At 40.1% G+C, this 22,794-nt stretch overlaps 2 protein-coding genes across 2 annotated transcripts in view; one reads left to right on the top strand and one right to left on the bottom strand.

Moving 5' to 3' along the window:
- Positions 1–1,638: 1,638 nt before the first annotated feature.
- On the top strand, positions 1,639–5,931 carry ppp1r8b (protein phosphatase 1, regulatory subunit 8b). Its single transcript, XM_079562196.1, has 7 exons — positions 1,639–1,708; positions 2,097–2,157; positions 2,543–2,696; positions 2,805–3,022; positions 4,119–4,263; positions 4,348–4,412; positions 4,659–5,931. The coding sequence occupies exons 1-7, from the start codon at positions 1,656–1,658 to the stop codon at positions 5,004–5,006; spliced, it is 1,044 nt and encodes a 347-aa protein (XP_079418322.1). The 5' UTR covers positions 1,639–1,655; the 3' UTR covers positions 5,007–5,931.
- A 2,107-nt stretch (positions 5,932–8,038) lies between these two features.
- cyp4t8 (cytochrome P450, family 4, subfamily T, polypeptide 8) overlaps positions 8,039–22,794 on the bottom strand; it is a 28,493-nt gene continuing 13,737 nt past the window's right edge. The window contains exons 13-24 of the mRNA XM_079560694.1: positions 15,830–16,033; positions 13,848–13,992; positions 13,708–13,752; positions 13,494–13,621; positions 13,112–13,236; positions 12,894–13,048; positions 10,859–10,965; positions 9,798–9,988; positions 9,582–9,715; positions 9,087–9,151; positions 8,707–8,789; positions 8,039–8,279 (exon numbers count right to left, since the gene is read on the bottom strand). Coding sequence (XP_079416820.1) covers positions 8,084–8,279; positions 8,707–8,789; positions 9,087–9,151; positions 9,582–9,715; positions 9,798–9,988; positions 10,859–10,965; positions 12,894–13,048; positions 13,112–13,236; positions 13,494–13,621; positions 13,708–13,752; positions 13,848–13,992; positions 15,830–16,033 — 1,578 coding nt within the window. The 3' untranslated portion in view covers positions 8,039–8,083. The remainder of the gene's footprint in view (positions 8,280–8,706; positions 8,790–9,086; positions 9,152–9,581; positions 9,716–9,797; positions 9,989–10,858; positions 10,966–12,893; positions 13,049–13,111; positions 13,237–13,493; positions 13,622–13,707; positions 13,753–13,847; positions 13,993–15,829; positions 16,034–22,794) is intronic.

Raw genomic sequence — 22,794 nt, 5'->3', positions numbered from 1 at the left:
GCTGGTAATTGCAGGAAAGCAGCTACCAGCAGATCCACAGCTTGAGCAGGAGCTTCTCCAGGAACGCGCTGGTCTTCCTCTTCCTCTTCCTCTGGAGGGGCCCGAAACTCTTCTTCCTCTTCCTCTGTGAGACTTCTATAGACAGAGTCCCCTTCGTCCCAGTCCTCCTCTTCGTCTTCCTCCTCCTCCTCTTCATCAGATGGAAACAAAAGAGGAAACCCACCAAACCCACCTACGTCGTCCTCGTCTGAGAAGACCACATCCTCTGGCGCGTCCCACGGGTCGTCCCACGGGTCGTCCACGGAGCGTTCCACGGAGCGTCCACAGGGTCTGCAAAGTACAAACATGAGCAACTTGCACCAACAAATGTAATAACCAATTTATGCTAATTACAGTGTTCATTTTGTCGACTAAAACATTTTGTTAAAAGTTTAGTCAAAGTTATACTTATGTTGGCTAAAACTAAATTACAAGTCTTTTATGAGACTAAAACTGTGACTAAAATTTTTCGTAGACTAAAATAAGACTAAATAAAAATGTAAAGAAGAGACTAAATGATCCAAACTTGCAATGACAGAGCCTCGTATCATTTAAAATCGCTGCCAAAGGAAAAGGACTAGCTGTGCTTTGTCCTTGTGGGAGAAGAAACATGAAGCACCTTGATTAAATATGATTATGATAAATATATTATTTAAAGTTGACTAAATACATTTTAATTTTAAATGCTATTTAAAATCATTTTCGTCATAAGACTAAAACTAAATTAAACTAAATTGTCTGGTTAATTAGCTTCCATAAATGAACAATAATATATTCAATATGACTGACCTCAGTCTGGCATCTCTTGTGTGAGTTTACAGGGCACCTGGTAGTGCCATCCAAACCTAAAAACGCATCAAAAGTTAACCTCTTAACCACCACCTGAACCGAGCACATTTTCTACAATTTGGCATTACCCAAATCAGAAAGCATCTTGGAAAACGTGTCAAAATGTCATAAATGAAAGGAAAACGAGGATTGAAAAAGCCACAGAACAGTGACAAAAAAGTGACAAAAAAGTGACAAAAATGCAATTAAAAAAGTCGCAAAAACACAACAAAAGAGTGACCAAAAAAAAAACAATGAACAAAATAGCAAAAATCCGATGACAAAATGGCAATAACGCAAGGGAAAAGATCCATTGAGAGCAGTTTTGTTGGTCTTCGCTTTCAAATGAGGCGTTACTCTGGTCTATAGGCTGTAAACTTCTAGATTTGGGTAAAGTTGAACTGGAGAAAATGCACTCGGTTAAAGCGGGGGGTAAGAGGTTAACTAAAGCAATATCAATCTACCTTTTCAGCAAAGCAAATGCATTTCTGAGAAGTAATCTACCAATATAGAAAGTTGGACTGGAAAGGTTTTACATCAAACACCAACGAATTTCGACGCCCTGAAACTAAACTATCTCAGTTTTCCATCAAATTCCTTGATGACGTTTTACTTAAAAGACTCTTACTGATAAATGAAAGCAATTTCTATCAGGTATTAACCATGCACAAAACAGATTTTGACGATTCAAAGCCACCCTCACACTCTTTCCTCTGACTACATTTCCCAGCTTTCGTAGTGAATGCAAATTACCCACAGTGCCTTTCGGCGCTGAGACATGAAGCAAGATGGCGACTAAAACAAGCAAAGAGAGCGCTCCTCCTTTTGATTGTCCATCATGGTAAGAAAATCCACCCGCTGGAGAAACAAAGCTTTCTAACGCGCGCATTATCAAACAGAAAACCAGTGTAGTCATGCCCAATGTGGACCTAAAATGCTCTTTTCTTGCTTTTCCCCTCACGGCTGCAGTTTGCCTTAGCATCGTTGCAAACATACCCCCACGCTATCGTCTTTACTGTCAAATGATGTACAGTAAATGTCCAACCATTTAGTTCTAGTTTTCAGATGTGACTTCTGATTATGAGCTACCGCTGTGCATTACGAAATATGTGCTTTCAGGCTTTGAAGTGGTCTATTCTACTGTACTGTATTGGGGGGCAAAGTGTGAAATTGTTGGGCACTTCTTCAATGAAACAGCACTGTTTGCAAGTGTCATTTTATGCTTACAGGGCAGGCAAGCCACCTGCAGGACTTCATCTGGACGTGATGAAGGGGGATAAACTTGTAGAGGTAACGCAAACGTCATCAGATGCTTTAAATGAGTTCTGAAAATGAAACTTGACGGTTTCTTTTGTGATTTGTATCCTATGCAATGTTAGCTTTACTATAATCTACACAGTGATGGTTCAATAAAAGTGAAAAGTCTACATACTTACTGCAGCGGCTCAAAAGCACCTGATACTAGCCTGACAGTCCAATCTCCTTCGCATTAGGAGATTTTCATGACTGCTTGGGTGCAAACGGTGCAAGAGCATTATTTGCCATGAGATTTAAGCTTTTCAGTGAAAGATGACACTGTGAGGTTATTACTCAGAGGCACAAATGTTTCACTTTGTAGACTTTGTTTTTCTTGTATATTAGGCCTGGTTGGTTATGAAACTTTCTCTCTTTATAGAAACTAATTATAGATGAGAAGAAATACTACTTGTTTGGGAGGAACCCAGACTGGTGTGACTTCACAATCGACCACCAGTCTTGCTCACGTGTACATGCGGCTCTGGTCTACCACAAACATCTCAAAAGGGTCTTCTTGATAGACCTGAATAGCAGTAAGCAGCACACAACTCTTCATTTAAGAAGATAGTTGGCCTAAATACCTGACAACTATTTAAACTGACATGTGGTGTACTTTCAGTTGTTTTGTTTTTACTTCGCAGCACACGGTACGTTTCTTGGACATATCCGTTTAGAGGCTCATAAGCCACAACAAGTTCCCATAGATTCAACGATAGCATTCGGTGCCTCAACGAGAACTTACACTATTAGAGAGAAGCCCCAAACACAGGGGGCCCCGGGCACAGGAGACCCCAAGACTGGGGATGATGAGGAACTGAAAGGACTCTTGGGACTCCCAGAGGAGGAGACTGAGCTGGAGGTAACTACAACCCTTTTTAAACTGTGCATATGGCCCGTCTCTGGGTGCTCTGTGCAGTACATACACGTCATTATTGTCCGTATTTACACCGATCATCTGGATAATCAGTCACTAGACAGGCACTAACGGGGTACATTTATGTGGATAAACAGGCGTCAGATATATTTATCGATCCACTCTAGTGGGAAAAAAAAATGCTTATATCGGGTTGTGTAGCATACTGTTTACAGATGCATACAGTTCCTCATGTAAAGCACTTTGTGACTGTGTCTGTGAAAGGTTCTTCTTCTTCTGCTGCTTCTTCTTCTGCTTCTTCTTCTGCCTTTTCTTCTGCTTCTTCTGCTGCTTCTTCTTCTTTTTCTTCTGCTTCTGGTGAAGTTCATTTTGTCTTCTTAAAGGAATAGGCCACTGTTTTTTAATACAGAGATATGTTCTTACCTGAGCTTAGACGAGTTTATGCGTTCCTGTCTGGTCTTTATGCGTGTGCTCAGTCACGGAAATAGAGCACAGATGGTGTTAGGATATAACCTGTCCTCTTCTCATAGAGGAGAGGAGGAGAGGCTCTTGCTAACGCCGTCTGTGCTCTGGTTGACGTGACTGAGCACACGCATAAAGACCAGGTGGCTACATATGAACTCGTCTTTTTTCTTAGCTTTCCTATTCCAAAACAATCGGTAGGGTTTAATGTTTGCATCGCAAGGGCCCCATATTGAGTATGAGTTGGTCTGCCATGCGTTGTTACAGCGCCTGGCCAAGCCTGACGGCATGCTCTCAGTCGCCGCCTAAACTCTGCCACACAGCGCCAAAAGGGAGTAGAACCCAGAACACATCCTTAAGGCCTCTGAAAACAGACTACTGGCCAATGACATGAGGGAAAAACAATGTGGTCCTAAAAATCCGTCTGATGGCAGAAGAATAGGCTACTGCTTCCCAAATAGTGGGGCAGGACACAAAATTATCTTTCACTTACATGATCTCATTGAACATTATCTTACACTTCCCTGCTCTCTTTGACTCTGTCGATAAGCCTTGAGACCTTTGAGGAATTTTGCTTAGGGCCCCAGAAAGGCATTCAATGCTGTATCTGCTTTTCTAGAATTTAACAGAGTTCAACACAGCCCACAACAAACGCATTTCTTTACTGACCATTGAAGAAGGCAATCTGGAGATTCAGAGGCCCAAGAGGAAACGAAAGAGCTCGAGGGTTACATTTAATGAGGAGGATTCAATTATAAACCCAGGTTTGTTCTGCAATCTCATAGAGTAAAATAATCTTTATTAGTCAGCAGTGTGCCAATCTTTTACATGTTCTTTATTTATTGCAGAGGATATTGATCCTTCAGTAGGACGCTTCAGAAATATGATACAGACTGCTGTGGTTCCCATGAAGGTATTTTTTGTACTTTGGGAAACAGAATAAATGTATAAAATTGCATCTAATATGGTAAAATGTTTTAAACGTTTACTGCCATAATGTGTGACTTTACCTGACCTCAAGCTTTATTTAATAGACATTAAGCTCACAGAGGCACAGATGTGCTGCACCAAGATTATAGCTAAATAACTAGTTTTCATCTGTCATCATGTTAAAGAGGCTACACTTTTGTCAAAATGCGACTTTTTTCTTCTTCTCCAGAAGCGAAGATTAGAGGGTCAGAACACTCTTGGCCTGGATGATTTGACATCTAAGCGCATGCATGGCTACAGTTTTGGCGGTGGTCTCTATGGGGACTTACCTCCCACCAGCCACGAGAACCACCCCGCAGGCGCTCCGGGAGGTGTGGCCATGCACGGAGGACTGCCCTTCCCCAACCCGGCTCCGGAGGTGGACCTGGCCCCAGACCCTCCACAACCTCCCGTCACGCTCAACCCCACCCCCGTCACTGCGCCCTATCTGCCCGAGGCACACAACGAACCGCGCAAAAAGAAGTACGCCAAAGAAGCTTGGCCAGGCAAGAAACCCACTCCGTCGCTGCTTATTTAAGGAGACTGGACAGCGCTGCTGGCTCTCAGGGCACCAGCAGACACATCAGGGACTTATGGCCTGGGAGAGGATCTGTTTTAAGTTGTTTGATTTTATGGTTTTAATACTCTGTCATCACAAAAGTTGACTTCGCAAGAAACAAAGACAGCAGTTACAAGTAAAATCAATTCCTGGATGTTCTTGTGGCCGTTGACGTAGTGTGAATTATTTACGTAATATGAAGCATTAATTTAATGATGCTTTTTTGCGTACACAACAAAATGAGTAAGTGAGTTATGTTGATGATGTGTCGAGTGTTTTCTCAATTTTTATTTTCTACGGAACATGTTTTGACTTTTTATCACTTCTTTTAATATTTTTGATAAGGCTACTAATACAAAATATTTTCTACAAACATAAGACGTTAGAGCAATGTCACACACACAAAAAAAAAGTTTTCCAAATGGCGGTACAATCCCCATACTTAAATGTCTGTTGAAACAATGCAGCAGGCAGTTTTGTGATTTACCAAATAACTTTCCCCAGGGCCAGATTGGTGACAAAAGTCCCCACGATATTGCACAGTGGGTGGTGGCACAATGGTGTAAGTCAAAAAATGTCTAGCTGTATTGTTTCAATGGATTTTATGTAGATCTACCTGGATGTCTGAGATTTCCTTTTTAATTCCCATACGTGTGCCCACTGGATTTGATTCATGTAGTTGTTCTCCCTGACTGAACCTTATGCAAAATAAATTGTAGTGGGTTGAAATAGCTCCATGAATTTTGCCTTTCAAAAAAAATAATAACAGGAAGCTGATCACCATGCTGCGAGATATCCCCAAAACCACTAGAGGGCAGCATTCATTTTCTACATGGTCTTATAAATGTGTTGACTATCTATAGCGGGGACCCCTGGGATTACAAGAGGGTTTTGGGATACTTAAAATGATCTCTGATTTAAAAAGGCACATTATTTTTAGGAGGAGAAAAGTTATTGCAGTTAAATGTATGATTTCTTTTTTCTTTTTAACCGCATATTGAACACACAACATAGGGAGTCATTTATCAAGACGGGTGCTAAATAGCTGGTGCAAGCGGAAAAACAAAGTTTGCTGTTTTCTAGTCATATTATACCTAATTTACCATTTGAAATATCCGGTATTACAGAACTAAAGCCCCAAATCTGCTTCTGTAAATGAGAGTATGCTGCGCCGTATACAAAAAATACTGTTCAATGACTGGGCGTACCCACTTTTGCACATGCTACTCGTTTTGCACGTGAGCAAACGTTTAGTAAATGACCCCCATATTCTTTTTGCGTTGTACCTTTTATTAATCACTTTCTAGATAATCTACACCCTTGAGGCAGAGGGTACGTGAAGTAACACTGATTGGTTAAAAGGATCAGCAGGACAAAAGAAACACTCCTGAAGTAGTTAAGGTATCTAAAATAAATATTTAGAAGGCAAGAATGACGCAAACTATGATTCCCAGGTTAAACCCCTAATACCCACAATTTGTAGTGTTCATTGCAAAGCCTATTTTAATGTAGTTTTAAATTTGAAGTTGAACAGAGCGCCCAGGAGTAGCCATGGACTGCATCTTATATCACTTTATTAGGCTTTTCATTATTTTTCTGCATCACAAAACTCTGCTAGTGGCATTTGTCCTGTCATTTTGTAAGCATATTACTGTAAATAAAATTAATACTTTTGGCTTAAGAACAGCTTTGTAATTCTTTCAATTCCCCGTTTATAGGTCATTCAGTCTGTCATTTTGGTTGGCAAATCAGCCGCTCACCACTACAGAATTATTATTTGATTTGTTCATTCATTTGAGGTTCCATTTTAACTTGTATTAGGGGCACAGTTCCAAACAGCTGACTGCCAACCAAAAGTCACATGACTGAGAATGGTCTATATGTTTTACTAAAAGATTACGGCAGTTCCAAATCTGTAGACTGGACTCTTGCAGTATTCAATTCAACGTGCTTTTGTGCTTTTAACTAACTAAACAGTGCAGCGTACAGTTACTCTTTCAAAAGTAAAATCCTTTAATAATATTCAAGGGTTTTTACTAACATACTGTTAAAGTAAACTCCCTCTCACTTAAACAGCAAATGGAGATTTGCTGTCCTCCATTTACATTTTCACTTATCTTTTTAATTGGTAATTTAAGTGTGACTTTCGCAGAATTACTGAGTGAAAAACTGAACTTTAACCTACTTTGGAAAACATGTCCTGAAACTTTCACACACAAGCAGTAACCATGGTCATAATTTATTAAGCCACAAATACGCAAGCTATTTCCATTCCTGGACTGGAGGATATTGCCTCTTAACACACATTAATGTATGTAGAACTTCACTCAAGACAATTTCCTTTTAATCACAAAATTATAGTTTTAAACAGTGTTATGTCCAGTATCCAGTGCTAACATACAGTACTACAGTAGTACTGCTATGTAGTAATACACTAGTAAAAAAGTTTGGAAACACTTTATATGTGTTGGCCTTTCTATTTACATTTCTGATTCTCACTGAGGCATGAATGAACAAATGGAATTATGTAGGACACAAAACAGGGTGAAGTTATTCAAAATATGTTTTATTTTTTAAATTATCTAAAATTGCCGCCCTTTATTTTCTATCATTTTCTGGTGGCTACATCATGAAGCACATTGACACAATATCAAAAGTGTGCAAAGCAGTAATCAAAACACAAGGGGGCGATCATGTCTTCATTGTCTTCAGTGAGAATCTACAAAGTTAATACCATCGAAATAGAAGGAAAAACAATACATGAAAAAAATGTTTCCAAACTTTTGACCGATGTGTGTGTTCTATATAGAGTGATGTTAAAATCAGTTAATACTGTATGTTACTAACTTTAGTTTTGATGAGATGAAGAGTATGGAATTGAAAATATAAAACATTTATTATAATATAATAAATATATAGTATAGACAAGTCTCTCTGCTACAAAATGTTAACCTCGGGAAATTGGTTACATTAATGTTATGAAGTAACATAAAAACATTACAGTGGTAATTTTGATTCAAAGGTTTCAATTCATCAACATCAGATGCAGGCTCGTTTCACTTTTGCTCAGCCTGGTCACATATTGGCTGTACAGGTTTGATCTTGATGTGGATGCCGTTGAGTGAGCGTAGCACCAGTCGAGGGATGATCTTGGGTTTCCATTCCGGGTCCTCTATCAGTTCATACCTCTGCAGCACCAGAGCAATCACTGCTTTCATCTCATTCATGGCAAAGGTCTGACCAATGCAATTCCTGTTGGGGGTATACAAAAACGTAAGTGAACTTAAATGGTTGCTTTCTTTATCTGCTAAACCAACAGCTGTGTGCAAAATGCAAATAAGGGCCTCAGTTTATTGAATGACTTTGGAGTGCCCCCTACTATCTCTCATAATTCATGAACATGCCACAGTCTGTTCCAACAGGAGCAATCAATAGATAAATAAAAATATGAACAAAATGAAGTGGATTATCTTCTCGTGAGGCAAAATGTTCAGTTTTGAGGATCCAAGTGAATATGAGCCAGTGTGCCTAGTCGGCCCAGAAACAACTCTCTATTGTGATCCTAATAGGTACACACTTGAGACCTGAGCCATGGATATACAATACAGCTGGTTGTAAGAGAACCTGCTTCACACAGCTCAATAGACCTGTAATTTAATATGTCGTTGAGTACACTCACCTTGGGCCTGCAGAGAATGGGACAAAAGCATGAGGCGACCTGGAGGACACATTTTCTGGGAGGAATCTCAGTGGATTAAACATCTATAATACACAGTGAAATTAATTATTTATACAGCCAATTTAATAAAGATCATACAGTTAGTTGTCAGCTGCGTCATGTCTCAATTCATTCCTGATACCGTAAAGGTTATTTGAAGCAATCCCAATTGTGGGCCTTATGATGATCAAAGTGTAGAGTATTGGCAAGATAAAACAACTCATACTGATACTCATACATACATACTGTATCTATAATTCACTTTGGCCAGTTTCTTGTTATCAGGTCAGCTTTAAGTCTTTCGAAGTGGAATTAAAGGGGAAACTGTGCCTTTAACTTACATTTGGATTCTCCCAGACAGTTGCATTTCTGTGTATCCCATATACACTGGTGCCAACAAGGCTGCCTGTGAAAAGCACATTTATAAATGGTTCATAAATTCATGTTACATATTGACATGCCACATAAAACAGGTTAACCTGTCAGTGTGAACAGAATTACAAAAGGGCAAATGTTACACCAAGTTAATGTTGCACTCCTCCACACTGAGCAGATGTAACCCAGGGCACTTCCCAGAGTGTTATCATTGCCATTGTTCTTTTATTGCCACTAAAACTATAAAAAATCAACAGATAAGGCTTTCGGCATTGGTTGTTTTCATTTTATTGGGCAATGCATTTGACCTCTTTAAAACATGGGTCTTAAGAGGTTTTTACCCTTTACCCTACCCTACTTTGAGACACCGTAGCGGTTTCACCATTACTGTTCTCTATTGCTATATGCAAAGTCTTTTTGTTTGTCTACCCTTTGGTAAATATTTAAGTACTCTTACTAACCTGCAGGAAGAGTCCTTCCATCAAAAAATGTTATGGGTTTTGTGGTGTTTCGAGCCATTCCAGGGACCGGAGGGTAAAGACGAAGAGACTCCTTGATGCACATTGTGGTGTATGGGATTTTACTCAAGTCCTCCCTACAGACAGAACAAATACATTCAAATCCTTACTAAATCCCAAATCTTACTTTTTCTTTCGTTCTGTGTGCTATAAACCCACCAGCCCATGGTGTTCTTGCCGCCCAGGACTTGACTGATCTCTTCTCTGCACATCTGCTGGTGTTCTGGATGACAGGCCAGACAGTACAGGATGAAGGAGATGCCACTCGCTGTGGTGTCGTGGCCCTCAAACATGAAAGTGTCCACTTCAGCTCGAATGGCTTCATCCGACAGACCCTGGTTGTTCTCATCCTAAACAGTAATATACAGAGTTGCAGAGAGATTATGTCATTGCTTTTCATAATCTCACACAAGTCAGCACATTTTAAACACATCCAAGATCGCTAACATTTGAGAGGCGACAGAAACATGAAATGCTAAATGTCAGTCCTATTATACCAAGTGACGTCAAAATTCACTCAACATTACAAGTGAAGTCCATGTGTCTACCCATAACCAGGTCAAATGTGGATATGGGTGGGGCACTGTGGAGTGTTTGGTTATGGGAAACTTATTAACAAAATTGTGTTAAACACTAGCCTGGGTTTACCATACCCTCGTACTCATTGCGTGTTGTACAAGGGTCTTCACAATTGAACTCTGTTTTCGGGTGGGAGGGGTGAACTCCTTTGAAACGATTGGATCTGATTTTTGCTAGCCTTTGGTGAGTGAAGCAAGCTATCATAACTCTTGGGGGCATTCTTTGCGCATTCCAAGGCTTCAATTTTAATTTCTGAATATTTGGGAGCTGAGCCAGAACGGATTGAAGAGCTTCCATTACTTTCGTATCCACTGCCATTGCCAAACTACAACCCGCAAATGTGGCACAAATGCTTGACGTCACCTACAACACCTGCCTCCCCCGCTCGCTGAATGAATTCAACCGATGTAACGCGGCCACTGAGATCACACCCAGACGTACGTATAGGGAAATTATAATTGACCCGAGTTTACGGAGGGCTAAAGCCAGGCTAGTTAAATACTAACTGAATCTGAGGTGTCCTTATTGCAACAATCTTGGCTACAACTTAACACACTGAAACTGCGCAGTAATTAACTCTGATCTTGCTAATTGAATTCAGTAAAGTAAAACAGATGAGGAATTTGTTGCGTATCACTTACTCTGGCACAAAGGAGGATGTCCAGAAAGTCTAAGTATCTCTTGGCTTCTATGCGATCCAGCTCTTTTTCTTCTTTGAGCTCTTCTTTTCTCTTTCTTATAACTTCAGCTGAGACAGAGATCAGACCAGAGAGGACATGCTTAGATTGTATCCTCCACAAAGCAGTACACAGGAAAACATTTCAAGCAGTGGTGGTTCGCGACCTAAAAGTGGGTCACAGGCCCGACAGGGTAACAGGTAACTGCCGTTTGGTTTTCTCAAGGTTTTCTCAATGGATTCTGGTCACTTTCACCAGTCTAATTGAAATGTACTTTTAGGCCACCTGGAATTTTCATCGGAATCCATGATCCAAAATTCATAAATGGCTGCCAATTTGCCTAAACTGGGCCCTCTTTACCATGCATTTTTTTTAAAAAATTTTTTACGTAATTTGGTTATTCCTTGGCTTAGAATGATTCAGTTGCTTAGAGATCGCAATCATGCATCTTTGTCCAGCAAATCCAAGATGGCTTCCAGGGACGTCCCCATCATAAAAGGCAGTGTTTCCCAACCAGGCATATGGGGTACTTGAGCAGTTGGCTGGAGGTACTTTAGATTCCATGAACCCATAATCTGCATGGACATACAATAGGGTACATAAAAGCAGGGCTGTGGAATCTGCAGAAGGAGCTGAATTCTTTGCAAAAAAAACATGTAAGATGTAAATCTGTTACTGAACTGCAAAATAATCCTTATTTTAGTTGTGGAGCATATGTCTATGACCATTTCCATGCAGTCACGTAAGTGGCCTCGAGGGCTATCTTAGATTTTCTACATGACCAATTGGTCTGATTTGAAATATGGCTGAAAAAATGGCTTCCCTGATCATGAAAACCTGGGGATAGACCAAAAAATTATCGCCATAGTCCTATCGGAACGTGAGTTACGGTGCCTTATAGCAGAGGTTCCTGACCTTTTTTGTTTCGCTTACCCCTTGAGTCTTTCATTTCTACTCAAAGTACTCCTTGCCTCGAGAGTGTAGCCAATTATCTAGAAAATTATCCACTAAACTCGGATTTATTGGCGTTAAGTTGTATTCAAAATAAAGCAAAACATCTTAAGAGTCAAACCTTTAACTGAAAAACATAATTAAAAACAACTTTTCTTTATAATGATATTCAAATACTGTTCAACTTATTTCTAGATCTGAAATTATTCCAAATACCCTCTGCTAAGTGCTCAAGTTCCCATACCCCTGTTTGAGAAACACTGGCTGCTTCCAAATTCCTCCAATAATAGCTCCTATGTCCTGATCGTAGCTCCTATCCCCTTGTCACGTGATAAGGTCAACCATTCACTCTCTAGTTATGACCTAGAGCTTCAGCTGCGTTTGCACAATCCCACCCTCCTCACACAACAACAGGGGTTGTTTCATAAGCTGCTTTGACAGCTGTTTCATAAAAGCTAAATACCCCACACAGCTTATTGGATGGCACACAGCTCCTAACCGCTGGTGAGGAACCTCCAGAGGCCCCTATGCTAAAGGAGATATGATAGGAAGCACACAGGCTCCTTTCCCTACCTCCTTCCTCACTGACCGCACTATTCAGAATCTCTTTTCATGGCGGACGATGATGCGCATCCGGTTTGGGCTGAGACCTCGTACCAATTTGCTCAATTCGGAAGCACCCACTGCCTTACTGGACAGGGGGCCTCCCAGGCAACCATATTGGATTTGCAGGACAAAGATTTCTAAGGATTTCTAAGCAAGGGTTACCAAACTAGGTAAAAATAAACGCCTACAATTATTCAAATGCATGGCAACGTTTAGGCATATTGTTGGCCATTTCCAAGAGGGTCGAAATGCAGCCGATGGAGAGTCATGTGATCAGTGGAGTTTCAGGAAATGACGTCTCCTCGCCATTTTTTCCCCCACGACATACAGTATATTTAAATTGATCTCAATAAAACGCCTTCAGTAAACTCCGCAATCCTTAAGTTAGGTTTAGGCCATTTTGGTGCCCTAAGCAGACATGTTTAAGTCATCTTAATTTTACCTGTATGGTTTTGTGCCACTCTGCAGGCCTTTCTGAACCTGAACCCATGTGGGCTGAGGTGGAAAATTAAGTCATTGTGGTATGGAAAAGTCCTGAAGCGCAGGTTGACTAAGTTCGCCAGCTCATACACAGATTGGATGTATGTATTTGTTCCTCTGTAAAACACAAGGGAAAAATCATTTAAGCGCCGTCAATAGAAAAGCTTTGCAGGCACTCACCCCGCGGTCTGGCAGCTGCTGTTGTAGCTGAAAGCACATTTTAAAATACTGTCCAGTGTCATGAGACTGACATGTTCAAACAACTCAAAGGTCTCACCAGTTTCTGAATATTTTTCCCATTTATTCTGGAAGCAAAGAGAAATTGCAGTACTATTACTTGATCAATGGCTTACATTACGGTGCCTGCTATGGACATCAGCTACACCAAGGTTATCACTGAATTGGGACCTGCTTATTACCCGTCAATCGGGGTTCATCAACTTGAGGGCAGATTTTGTGAAAGGGTGGAGCCAGAACCAACAGTTAGTAACCCCTCGCTACTGGAACCCAGGCCAGAATGAGTTTGCCTTTTGCCAAATTTGGTTTCTACTTCAGTACCTACCAACATAGTGTTTGCAGAGTCAGACATCAATTTCACATATGGCTTCAGCACGTCATAATGGAAACCTGGAGTTAGCAGCCGTCTGTGGCGAAACCACTTCTTTCCATGTGACACCAGTAAACCATCTCCTGCAGAAGAAATGTTTATTAAGCAAATCTATTGATGTCACAAGGAAAAGGGTCAAGGAAGTGTATAGTAGCAACAAACAACTTACCAATCCATTCTTTTATAAATCTATATGCAAAATCATCTTTTGGCTCTGTGTGGAAAACAAAAAGCAAATATAAAAAAAAAACACTGAAATGTTGCTATAGAGCGATATGCACTTGTCTCACTTTTTCATAAATAACACACCTGTTGATGCCAGTATAGTCTTTGCATAATCAGGATGATGAATGTTTAGGAAACAAACAAAAGGGCCAAACCAGAGTGGGAATGCATAGGGGTACTTTAATCCAAACCCCAGCAGTTTGTCCAGATCACTGCCATCTTGTTTAAACTGTGTGAAAAAGAAACCAAACCACTAATGTATCTTCCACTGAAAAATACACAAACAATGATCAGTTTAAGATTAATTAAATGCAATAGCCAATAAAAATAAATGTATAAACGAAAATTTGCATCGTCTACTATATATTGCAGTGTGTCCTATACCCCTGTGGATACTTGAGCACTTAGCGGGGGCAGTTGGAATTATTGCAGATTAAAAAAGAAAGTTTGTTTTAATTATGTTTTTTTTTTTTTTTTCGTAAAATGAGAGTATTTTAGCTTCACTTTAACACAATATTAGTTAATAATATTGGCTAGACCCTTGAGGTAAGGGGTACTCAAGGATACTCAAGATAAGATTATAGACTAGACTGGCATTTAGTGGATGAAATGCAGAGGTGGATAAGAGCTACTCAGTTACAGTTACTCAAGTCGGCTACATGTCCTTGAGTATAACTTTTTGTAGGAGTAGCTAACTACACTTTTGCAAGTAGTTTTTCATACAGTACTTTTTACTTCTACTTCAGTAATATTAAAAAGTAGCCGTAGCCTACTCTTACTTGAGCAAAAAAAAGTAGGCTAAATGTTTAAGTGACAAATCTTCATTTTGACGCGTCAAATAGATGCAGCTATTTTTTGTTTTGTTTACTTACTTCTTTATAATGATTTACTTGCATCTTTTTTTTTTTTTATCGTAATATTAACATTTTCACAATATCTAATGTTTTGTTTCTCATAATTTCAGCTGAACAACACACACTCAAACAGTTAGGCGTACTCAGTAGCTACACAAGCAAAAGTACTTCTTTACTCTTACTTGAGTAAATATTTAGGCCACCTCGTTTTAATTCTACTTGAGTGAAATTATTTTGAAGTAGGCGTAACATTACTCTTACTTGACTACTCCACCCATGACCTCTAATGAAACATAGACAAATCTCTATAGTGCAGATGACGACAGCAGCACTGTTCCCCCGGTGCATCACCATTGCCATTTGCCAACAACAAACCACAGGCAGAGCCCCAGCAGAGCACTTGGTATTGAAAATTTTAGCTTTATAATAATAATTTATAATGCTGTTGTTATTTTAATGTAGGAACATCCACAGTGACAGAGACTGTAAGTTGCATTTTCAGTTTTGTTGATTTTATGGCAATAAAAGAAGTCAACACCCTACATGTGCCTCACCAGCTGCAACCTCAGCGCACATCAACAGGAAAACATTATTAGTCTACTGTATTTTCACTCAAACAGGCTATTCAATTCACCAACTCTTAGGCTTCTTGAGTGATTTTGGGGTCACTTTTTTATGCTTGAATAAAATTATTAGAACGCCTCTGGAACTATACATAGCCTAATAGTAGTGTAGTGGGCATATATTAGGCTACTACATTATAATATATTTTTGGCACAGCAGTTGGCACTCATGCTTCATAGCTAGAAAGTCCTGGGTTCGAACCCCCGCCGGAGGGGGCCTTTCTGTGGGCAGTTTGCAGGGTTCCCCAAACACTTAAAAGGAAAAAAACACTTGCAAATTCACCAGGAGCAGCACTTAAGCACATCGTACACATGAACTGTGACATCAGGAGTTTTGAAATAGGCTACCATTTGTATTTTGGAGACAGACATGGAAAGTGATTCAAATCCTTTCTTTATTATTGATATTGTGTAATATGCAGCTGAAATATGATGACGCAATATAGGCTATTCCTTTGATTTTAGGAAAGTAACTGTAGCCTACCTGAATACAAATGAGTATTCTAAATAGCTACGTAGTCTGAATACAAGTTCTCAAATCTAATTCTGCGTCGTTCCAACTACACAGCAAGCCTAATGCATCTGTTACCTCCAAAACGTGTCCAAAAAGCCAGTGTGAAGGTGGTCCGATGAAACTTTCCATTAGTCGAAATGTCTTTCTCCTTTTGACGACCAAGACGGTTAATTTGAAGAGCAGCGCGACAACACAAACAAGCGCAAACAAGGGGAGCAGGCGGGACCCCACTGCAAACTCTCCAAAAAACCCAGAATCCGGCGCCATTCTGGCCGCTGTTGGTCACTCAGTTAACGCTGTCTATGAGCGATGTAAACAAAAGGCTTGGTAAGTTTCGCTGCAACATCTATAGACGGGCTGTATGCGACTGCGTGCCTGCCGGTTTCCTTACTCTGGATTTGAACGTGCGTCATGTTGGACCAGCGCAACAGGAGGTGGGGAATCTGCGCAGTAAAAGCTTGCACGGAAACATTAATCTCGTCAGTTCTTGAAGGCGCGTGGGCTTAGGCTACTGAGTGTGTGTAGCGTTTTGCAGGATTGCGATTTGTAAACGTGAATTAAGTAAACAGGCGGGACAAAAGGCTCAAAAACAGAGCATTGCTTGTTCTGCAGCGCGCTTCAAACAACCCCCCCCTTCCCCCTCCACTTTAGGGTCAGTACGGAGCATAGTGCGGAGCCCCTAAAGTTCCCTAAAGAAAGAGAGTAGTATGCTGAAGATATATATGATGAAAAAAAAGAAGCATTTTTATTTTTTGGCGGCCTCACGAGAAAGGAATATTTTGACGCAGGGCTGAATGAGTTTGTTTTCCTTTTTTTCTTGTCAGAACATCAGCACTGTCGCTGGACCTAGACCTATGGAGGCAGAACGACTTACTCTTGGAATGCATGGTGCTTAAATTATGTTATGTTAGTGTAGCTGACCGATGTGAGGTGCAGAATAAAGCAAAGCAGACAGAGGGTCTTTTTGGACGACAGGTCTGGACAGGGGCGGACTGGCCATATGTCCATTCTGGAAGAGCACAGAAGGGCCACTGGCTTTAGGGCCACTGGCTTTAGGGCCACTGGCTTTAGGGCCACTGGCTTTAGGGCCACTGGCTTTAGGGCCACTGGCTTTAGGGCCACTGGCTTTAGGGCCACTGGCTTAAGGGCCACTGGCTTTAGGGCCACTGGGCTGGCCTCTCAGTTTTCTCCTTTAATGGACTGGATGCAAGTTGGACATTTTTTATACTCACTACTGCCACCTCAGGTCATACAGACTGCAGTCTCGATATTAAGCTCATGCATGACGGCACTTCGGACCCAAAGAAACAACTTCTTGAGTGACAGTGCAGGATTTTAGAGGCAGTTGTGGTGAACAGGCCAAATCAATGGAGGAAAAAAAGCAATTAAAAAGCCACAAAAACGTGACAAAAACACAACAAGAAATGTGACGAAACCATGACGACAATGCCACAAAAAAGTAATGAAAAAAAAAAAAAAACATGAGAAAAATGTGACAAAAACACGCCGACAACGTGACAAAAAGTTACCATCACTTTTGTAGGTCTTCGCTCTCAAATGAGGCGTTACATTGTCGCTCTCCAGTCGAGAAGCTTTTAGATTTGGGTAAAGCAGAACTGGAGAAAATGCTCTCGGTTAAGGCGGGTGGTAAGGTTAAACTTTGTGGAGGTGTTTACGCTAATTTGGGCCAGGCTGGTCTGAGTCCAGGGCTGTTTTTAAGTCCCAGTCCGCCCCTGGGTCTGGACCGTGTCCCTGTTTATTGCTGTGGAGGCAGAAAGAGAGAAAGCGGGAACCGCACATTTATATGATGGTTCATGGGTCACCGCCCATGTGCAAATGTTTAGTGGCTTACTGTTTGAGTAGTAATAGTAATTTCAAAAAACTTGTGCCTTCTTGTGTCTGTATAGCTACCATATCTAATACTCAAGCTCGGAATGAGAGTCTGCGCATTGTTTCTGTTGGCATTTGCTGATTGGTAACTCAGCTGGGGAATCTTTTTCACATCAAGGGCTAAATATATATATATATATATATATATATATATATATATTATATATATATATATATATATATATATATATATATATATATATATATATATATTTTAAAGTACTCCAAGGGCCAAGCGACATACATTCTAGAGTCCATACAACTTTGAGGTAGGACTGATAGACTATGGAGGATCTCTGTTGAGGCGTCTGATGTCAGCTGGCAGTGATGATGCTATGTGGTCTTCCAAGTTTAGGTCAGGCTTGTATAAGCTTGATTGGCTTCCAAACTCCGACGAAGAGCATTCATTTTATCCATTTGTTTCAAGGTGTAATGGCGCTAGATATTTGACTTCTTCATCACTGCCAGCCCCTCGCCACATAGTGCATACTGGCCTGCCTTTCACTTTGACAAAGAATGAATATGCAGCATTCACGATATGCAGCGTTTTCTTAGCAGTCGCCTTGATGCTGCTTAAGTGAAAAAAAGTCAGTTACTGCCGCGCAATACGTCTAATAAAATCACATGACCCTTAAATATGAAAAATGCCTTGGGGCCTGGTCAAATGGTGTTGCGGGCCGTATAAAGCCCTGAGGCCGCAGCTTTCCCTCCCCTGGGTTAAATGCTTCTTTTTAGTCTGACTAGCTGCAGCAGCAAATGGGTTCAAGTAGATCTGAGAGTAATCATAAATGCATACTCAACACGTGTGCGCACTGTGCAACAGCCCCACCTAGAGTTTACAAGCCACCACTTCATGCAATGATATCGGCCAACTTTCAGCATTGTTGCTTAGGCATGGCATTGTGATACGCAGGAAACGTTTACACATTTTGAAGGACAACAGACTTGAACAAAGGAGAGATTTTGCAGATTTAGACAATATCTTTGCTCCCGCCATGACCAAATATTCTCACCCACTGGCCAAACCTTGACCACAGAGAGATATATTTTCTAAAAAGGGTTTATTAATACACAACTGTCACATATACGTTTTTAAATTCTGCTTTTTAGTTTTATATATATATATATATATATATATATATATATATATATATATAAAAAACTCTTCCTCACCCTCCGCGGGTGGTCTCTTTTTCCTCCTGCTCGGGTCCTCTACCAGAGGCCTGGGAGCTTGAGGGTTCTGCGCAGTATCTTTGCTGTTCCTAGAACTGCACTTTTCTGGACCGAGATGTCTGATGTATTTCCTGGGATCTGCTGGAGCCACTCCTCCAGTTTGGGGGTCACTGCCCCGAGTGCCCCAACGACCACGGGCACCACTGATGCCTTCACCCTCCAGGTTTTCTCCAGCTCTTCTCTGAGCCCCTGGTATTTCTCTAGTTTCTCGTGTTCCTTTTTCCTGATGTTGAAGTATATATATATATATATATATATATATATATATATATATATATATATATATATATATATATATATATACACATTACGTTATGTTGCTTTGGCCTTATTTCAGTGTAGTGCACGGAATAAGGGGGAGCTTTGGGGGGAATGGAACCAGACGAGTGGTCCTCCCTTTAATAAAAGTGAGGACAGAGAATATGGAAACACACAAGCAGCCATCACTAAATCAAAATAAAACTTTGCTACACTTGGGAGGTTTGTCTTTGGGGAGTCCTTCACTGATTGGATAAGAATTCTCTACACATCACCTACCACCACCGTTATTACAAATGGTCTAACAGCGTGCTCCTTCTCTACACCGAGGGAACTGCAAGGGATGCCCACTCTCACCACTACTGTTCTTAATCTTCATTGAACCACTCGCAGCAGCAATCAGTCAAAAAACTTTTTTCACAAGACCCCCGGTCATCACTACAACAGTATAAAACTCATAAAATCATTCTCTAGACTCTACTCAATAAACTGGAATAAATCCTCAATATTACACTTACAGCCAAACAGTTGGGATGTGGCAGCGACACCACCTCCAGTTTCACTCTGCACTAACCACATCACTTACCTGGGGATAAAGTTCTCCTCCAGGCTGTCAGAGCTGTTCACTCTCAATTTTTCCCCACTACTTCAACAAATAGAAGATGACCTACAATGCTGGATGAATCTTCCCATTTCAATTATAGGCAGAATTTCCATAATCAAAATGTCTATCCTACCTACTCTCAATGAGCCCAGAACAATCCACTTCTACCTGGTTCAAATCCCTTGATGCAGCTATCAATAAATTCTACTGGAAAAACAAGAATTCAAACTTCTATCATTAGTCATTAGCCAATTAGTTTATTCACAAATGGATCCATCCAACTATTACTGTTTTGCTCTCTTAGTAAGACAGAAGGCTTGTTTACCTGATTTAGTAGAAACCTCTGCACATCCTCACATGGGCAGAAAAGGGTATTCACACACTAAAGAATATGGCAACACTTCCTTAAACATTTAGAACTAAGATCAGCCGTCCGAGATAAATTAAAAACTCAAACAATAAATCTTGACGTTCATCGTGCAATATCAAAATGAATAAATATCAAACCTAAAAAAATACATTGACGAATATTCAGAATAATTGCAAAAACAGACAGCACACAATCTCTACCAATCACAAAATGGCAACAGGACCTAGCATTTGCTTCTGATGCCAATTTCAGGACTCAAATTTGTTAAAAACTCAAGGTCAAAAATACTCAGTCAACACATCCTGGTCTACTTTTAACTTCTTCTTACAGTCATAACACTCCAAATATAGCTCCCCCAGTCCATCCTCTGCATCGGCTTATTAATGACTTTAAACTATACATATATATATATATATATATATATATATATATATATACATACATATACACGCCATGTTCAATTTGTCATTATTATTATTATTATTATGTATTGGTATTATTGTTAATATTGTTATTATTATTTTCATTACTATGGTCAGTCATGGTAACAGCCACATTGATGTAAGTATAACACACATTTTATCACTTTATCACACTTTAATCTTGCTTGTTGTTGTTTAATTGTAGGAACAATACATCTGCTCAGGGACTGCAGATGGAAACTATCTTCAGCTTTAATCTAGTGTTCAATCTGTAATTAATGTTCTTTGCACATTGACCCGCTAAATAAAATAATAAATAAAACGTTTAAGTCAGAGCATGAGCTGATTAAAGCTGGAGGTCAAAACAGAAATGTGTAAATAAGCAGGAAAAACTTTATTCTGGGGAGAGCTAATTTGACTGTGTTATGTTGTGATTGCCAAGGGGGATTGGCAAGAATGCAATGTGGAGATGATTCAGATTTTCTTCTTTATTAAAGATTTACAGAGGTTGCCCGATTGTTGGTATTATCATTTGCAAACATGGACACAATCTCACAATCTGCTTCTCTATATAACTTTGTTTTGTTTTTCTCTTCTTCTGTTGTCACCTTGCTCATATATTACTTAATTTGCCGTTATTATTGCAATTTTTTCTATAATAATAGTTTCTTTCTTTCTTCTGTCAATATAATTTGATAATTGTATTATTTATTTGTATTTATATAGTATATCATTAGGTATTTGTATTATTGTTAATATTGCAAAGATTTTCATTACTACGCAGATATTTTGATGATGTAGGTCGGTCATGGTAACATCTGTCTGTAACTATTTGTCTGTATTGATGCTGTTGGTGTAAGGATGACACACATTTTTACCAATGTAATGACACAATTACACAGTTACCCTTAATTATTTAAGCTCTACAATAACAACAGTTACAACATTCATATCTGAGAACAAAATAAACAGAATAGGGTTAGCAGGAGTGGAGCAGTGTCGGAGGCCACACACCTCGTGGCTGCTGCACACTTCCAAACACAAAATCTTTCCAACAAATAAACACATTACAATATTTTCTATTCATGAACGAACAGCATCAATATATGAACTCATGATCAAGTTAGTGTTGTGGTTATTGCCATGACCCACCCATACTCATTACTCACTACACAAAAGGCATATCCCTAAACCCTTGAACCTAAAATAGCAAAACAATTCAATCACTGGATCTCTCTGATTGTCTCCCTTATATATTCATGCACCCCTCATGTACTTGCCACCTGGTGCATGATGTCCCTAAAGCTGTGTTCAGACCTAACCCAAACGCGTTTTGCGCAGTAGGCGTGGGTTGATTTCTGTATTATCATTGTGAAGGCATGTGATCAATAAGCCGAATGCCCATCTCGGGTCGCCCGTTGCATTATGGGTAATGGAATTTCTTTCGGCTACCAAACAATATTGATAGTTAGCATAAAGCAGGGGTGTCCAAAGTGCGGCCCGGGGGCCAAATGCGGCCCTCAGACCAATTTATGGTGGCCCTCGGCCTCTTGTTGTATCGGTACACATCACCAGAGATGGACCTTTTTATTTGAAATGTAATAATTCTGTACAATTCTAACCGAACAACAGACAGAGGTGGCATGAAGGTTTTAAGCTTAAATAGAGGTTTGGGGCACAATTTAAACCTCTGCTAGTCGAAGGTTTTGCAGCACTAACTACTGATCTACGGCCCTTCACCCCGTGTACGCTTCAATATGCGGCCCCCCATGAAAAAAGTTTGGACACCCCTGGCTAAAGCAACGAAGAAAACTCTGATTTGGACCATTTTAACCGCTGGAAAGTTGATGATATAAAGTGCTTTTGTCGTCGCCGTGGAGCATGTTACAATACTAGCTTAAAGTCTATTTTTACAACCTCGGCTGCCTACGGAGATAGACAGAAACTGAAAGAACTGAACGGCCGTCCATATGTAGAGATGCTTCAAAAGTGACGACCAGTCCTTGTTCACATCGTTGGAATAACTATATGAGAAAAACATTTCTGCCCCTTGAAGGCGACTGTTGGAGAAAGTGCAGGGTCTGAAATTGTGGCCTCATGTCATCGATATTCAGGATATTTAAACTGGAATGAGAAATAAACACGTAGAGTTCTTTTTTTGTCAATAAGGAGGTGGACAGTATACGAAATCTTTTTTATTATTATTATTGTGACCAGAGAGATCCACATACACATATAGGCTAGGCCATCTAAATGTACTTAA

This window comes from Gobius niger (assembly GCF_951799975.1).
Source record: "Gobius niger genome assembly, chromosome: 8".
Taxonomy (NCBI): domain Eukaryota; kingdom Metazoa; phylum Chordata; class Actinopteri; order Gobiiformes; family Gobiidae; genus Gobius; species Gobius niger.
This window is presented reverse-complemented; position numbering and strand designations above follow the sequence as displayed.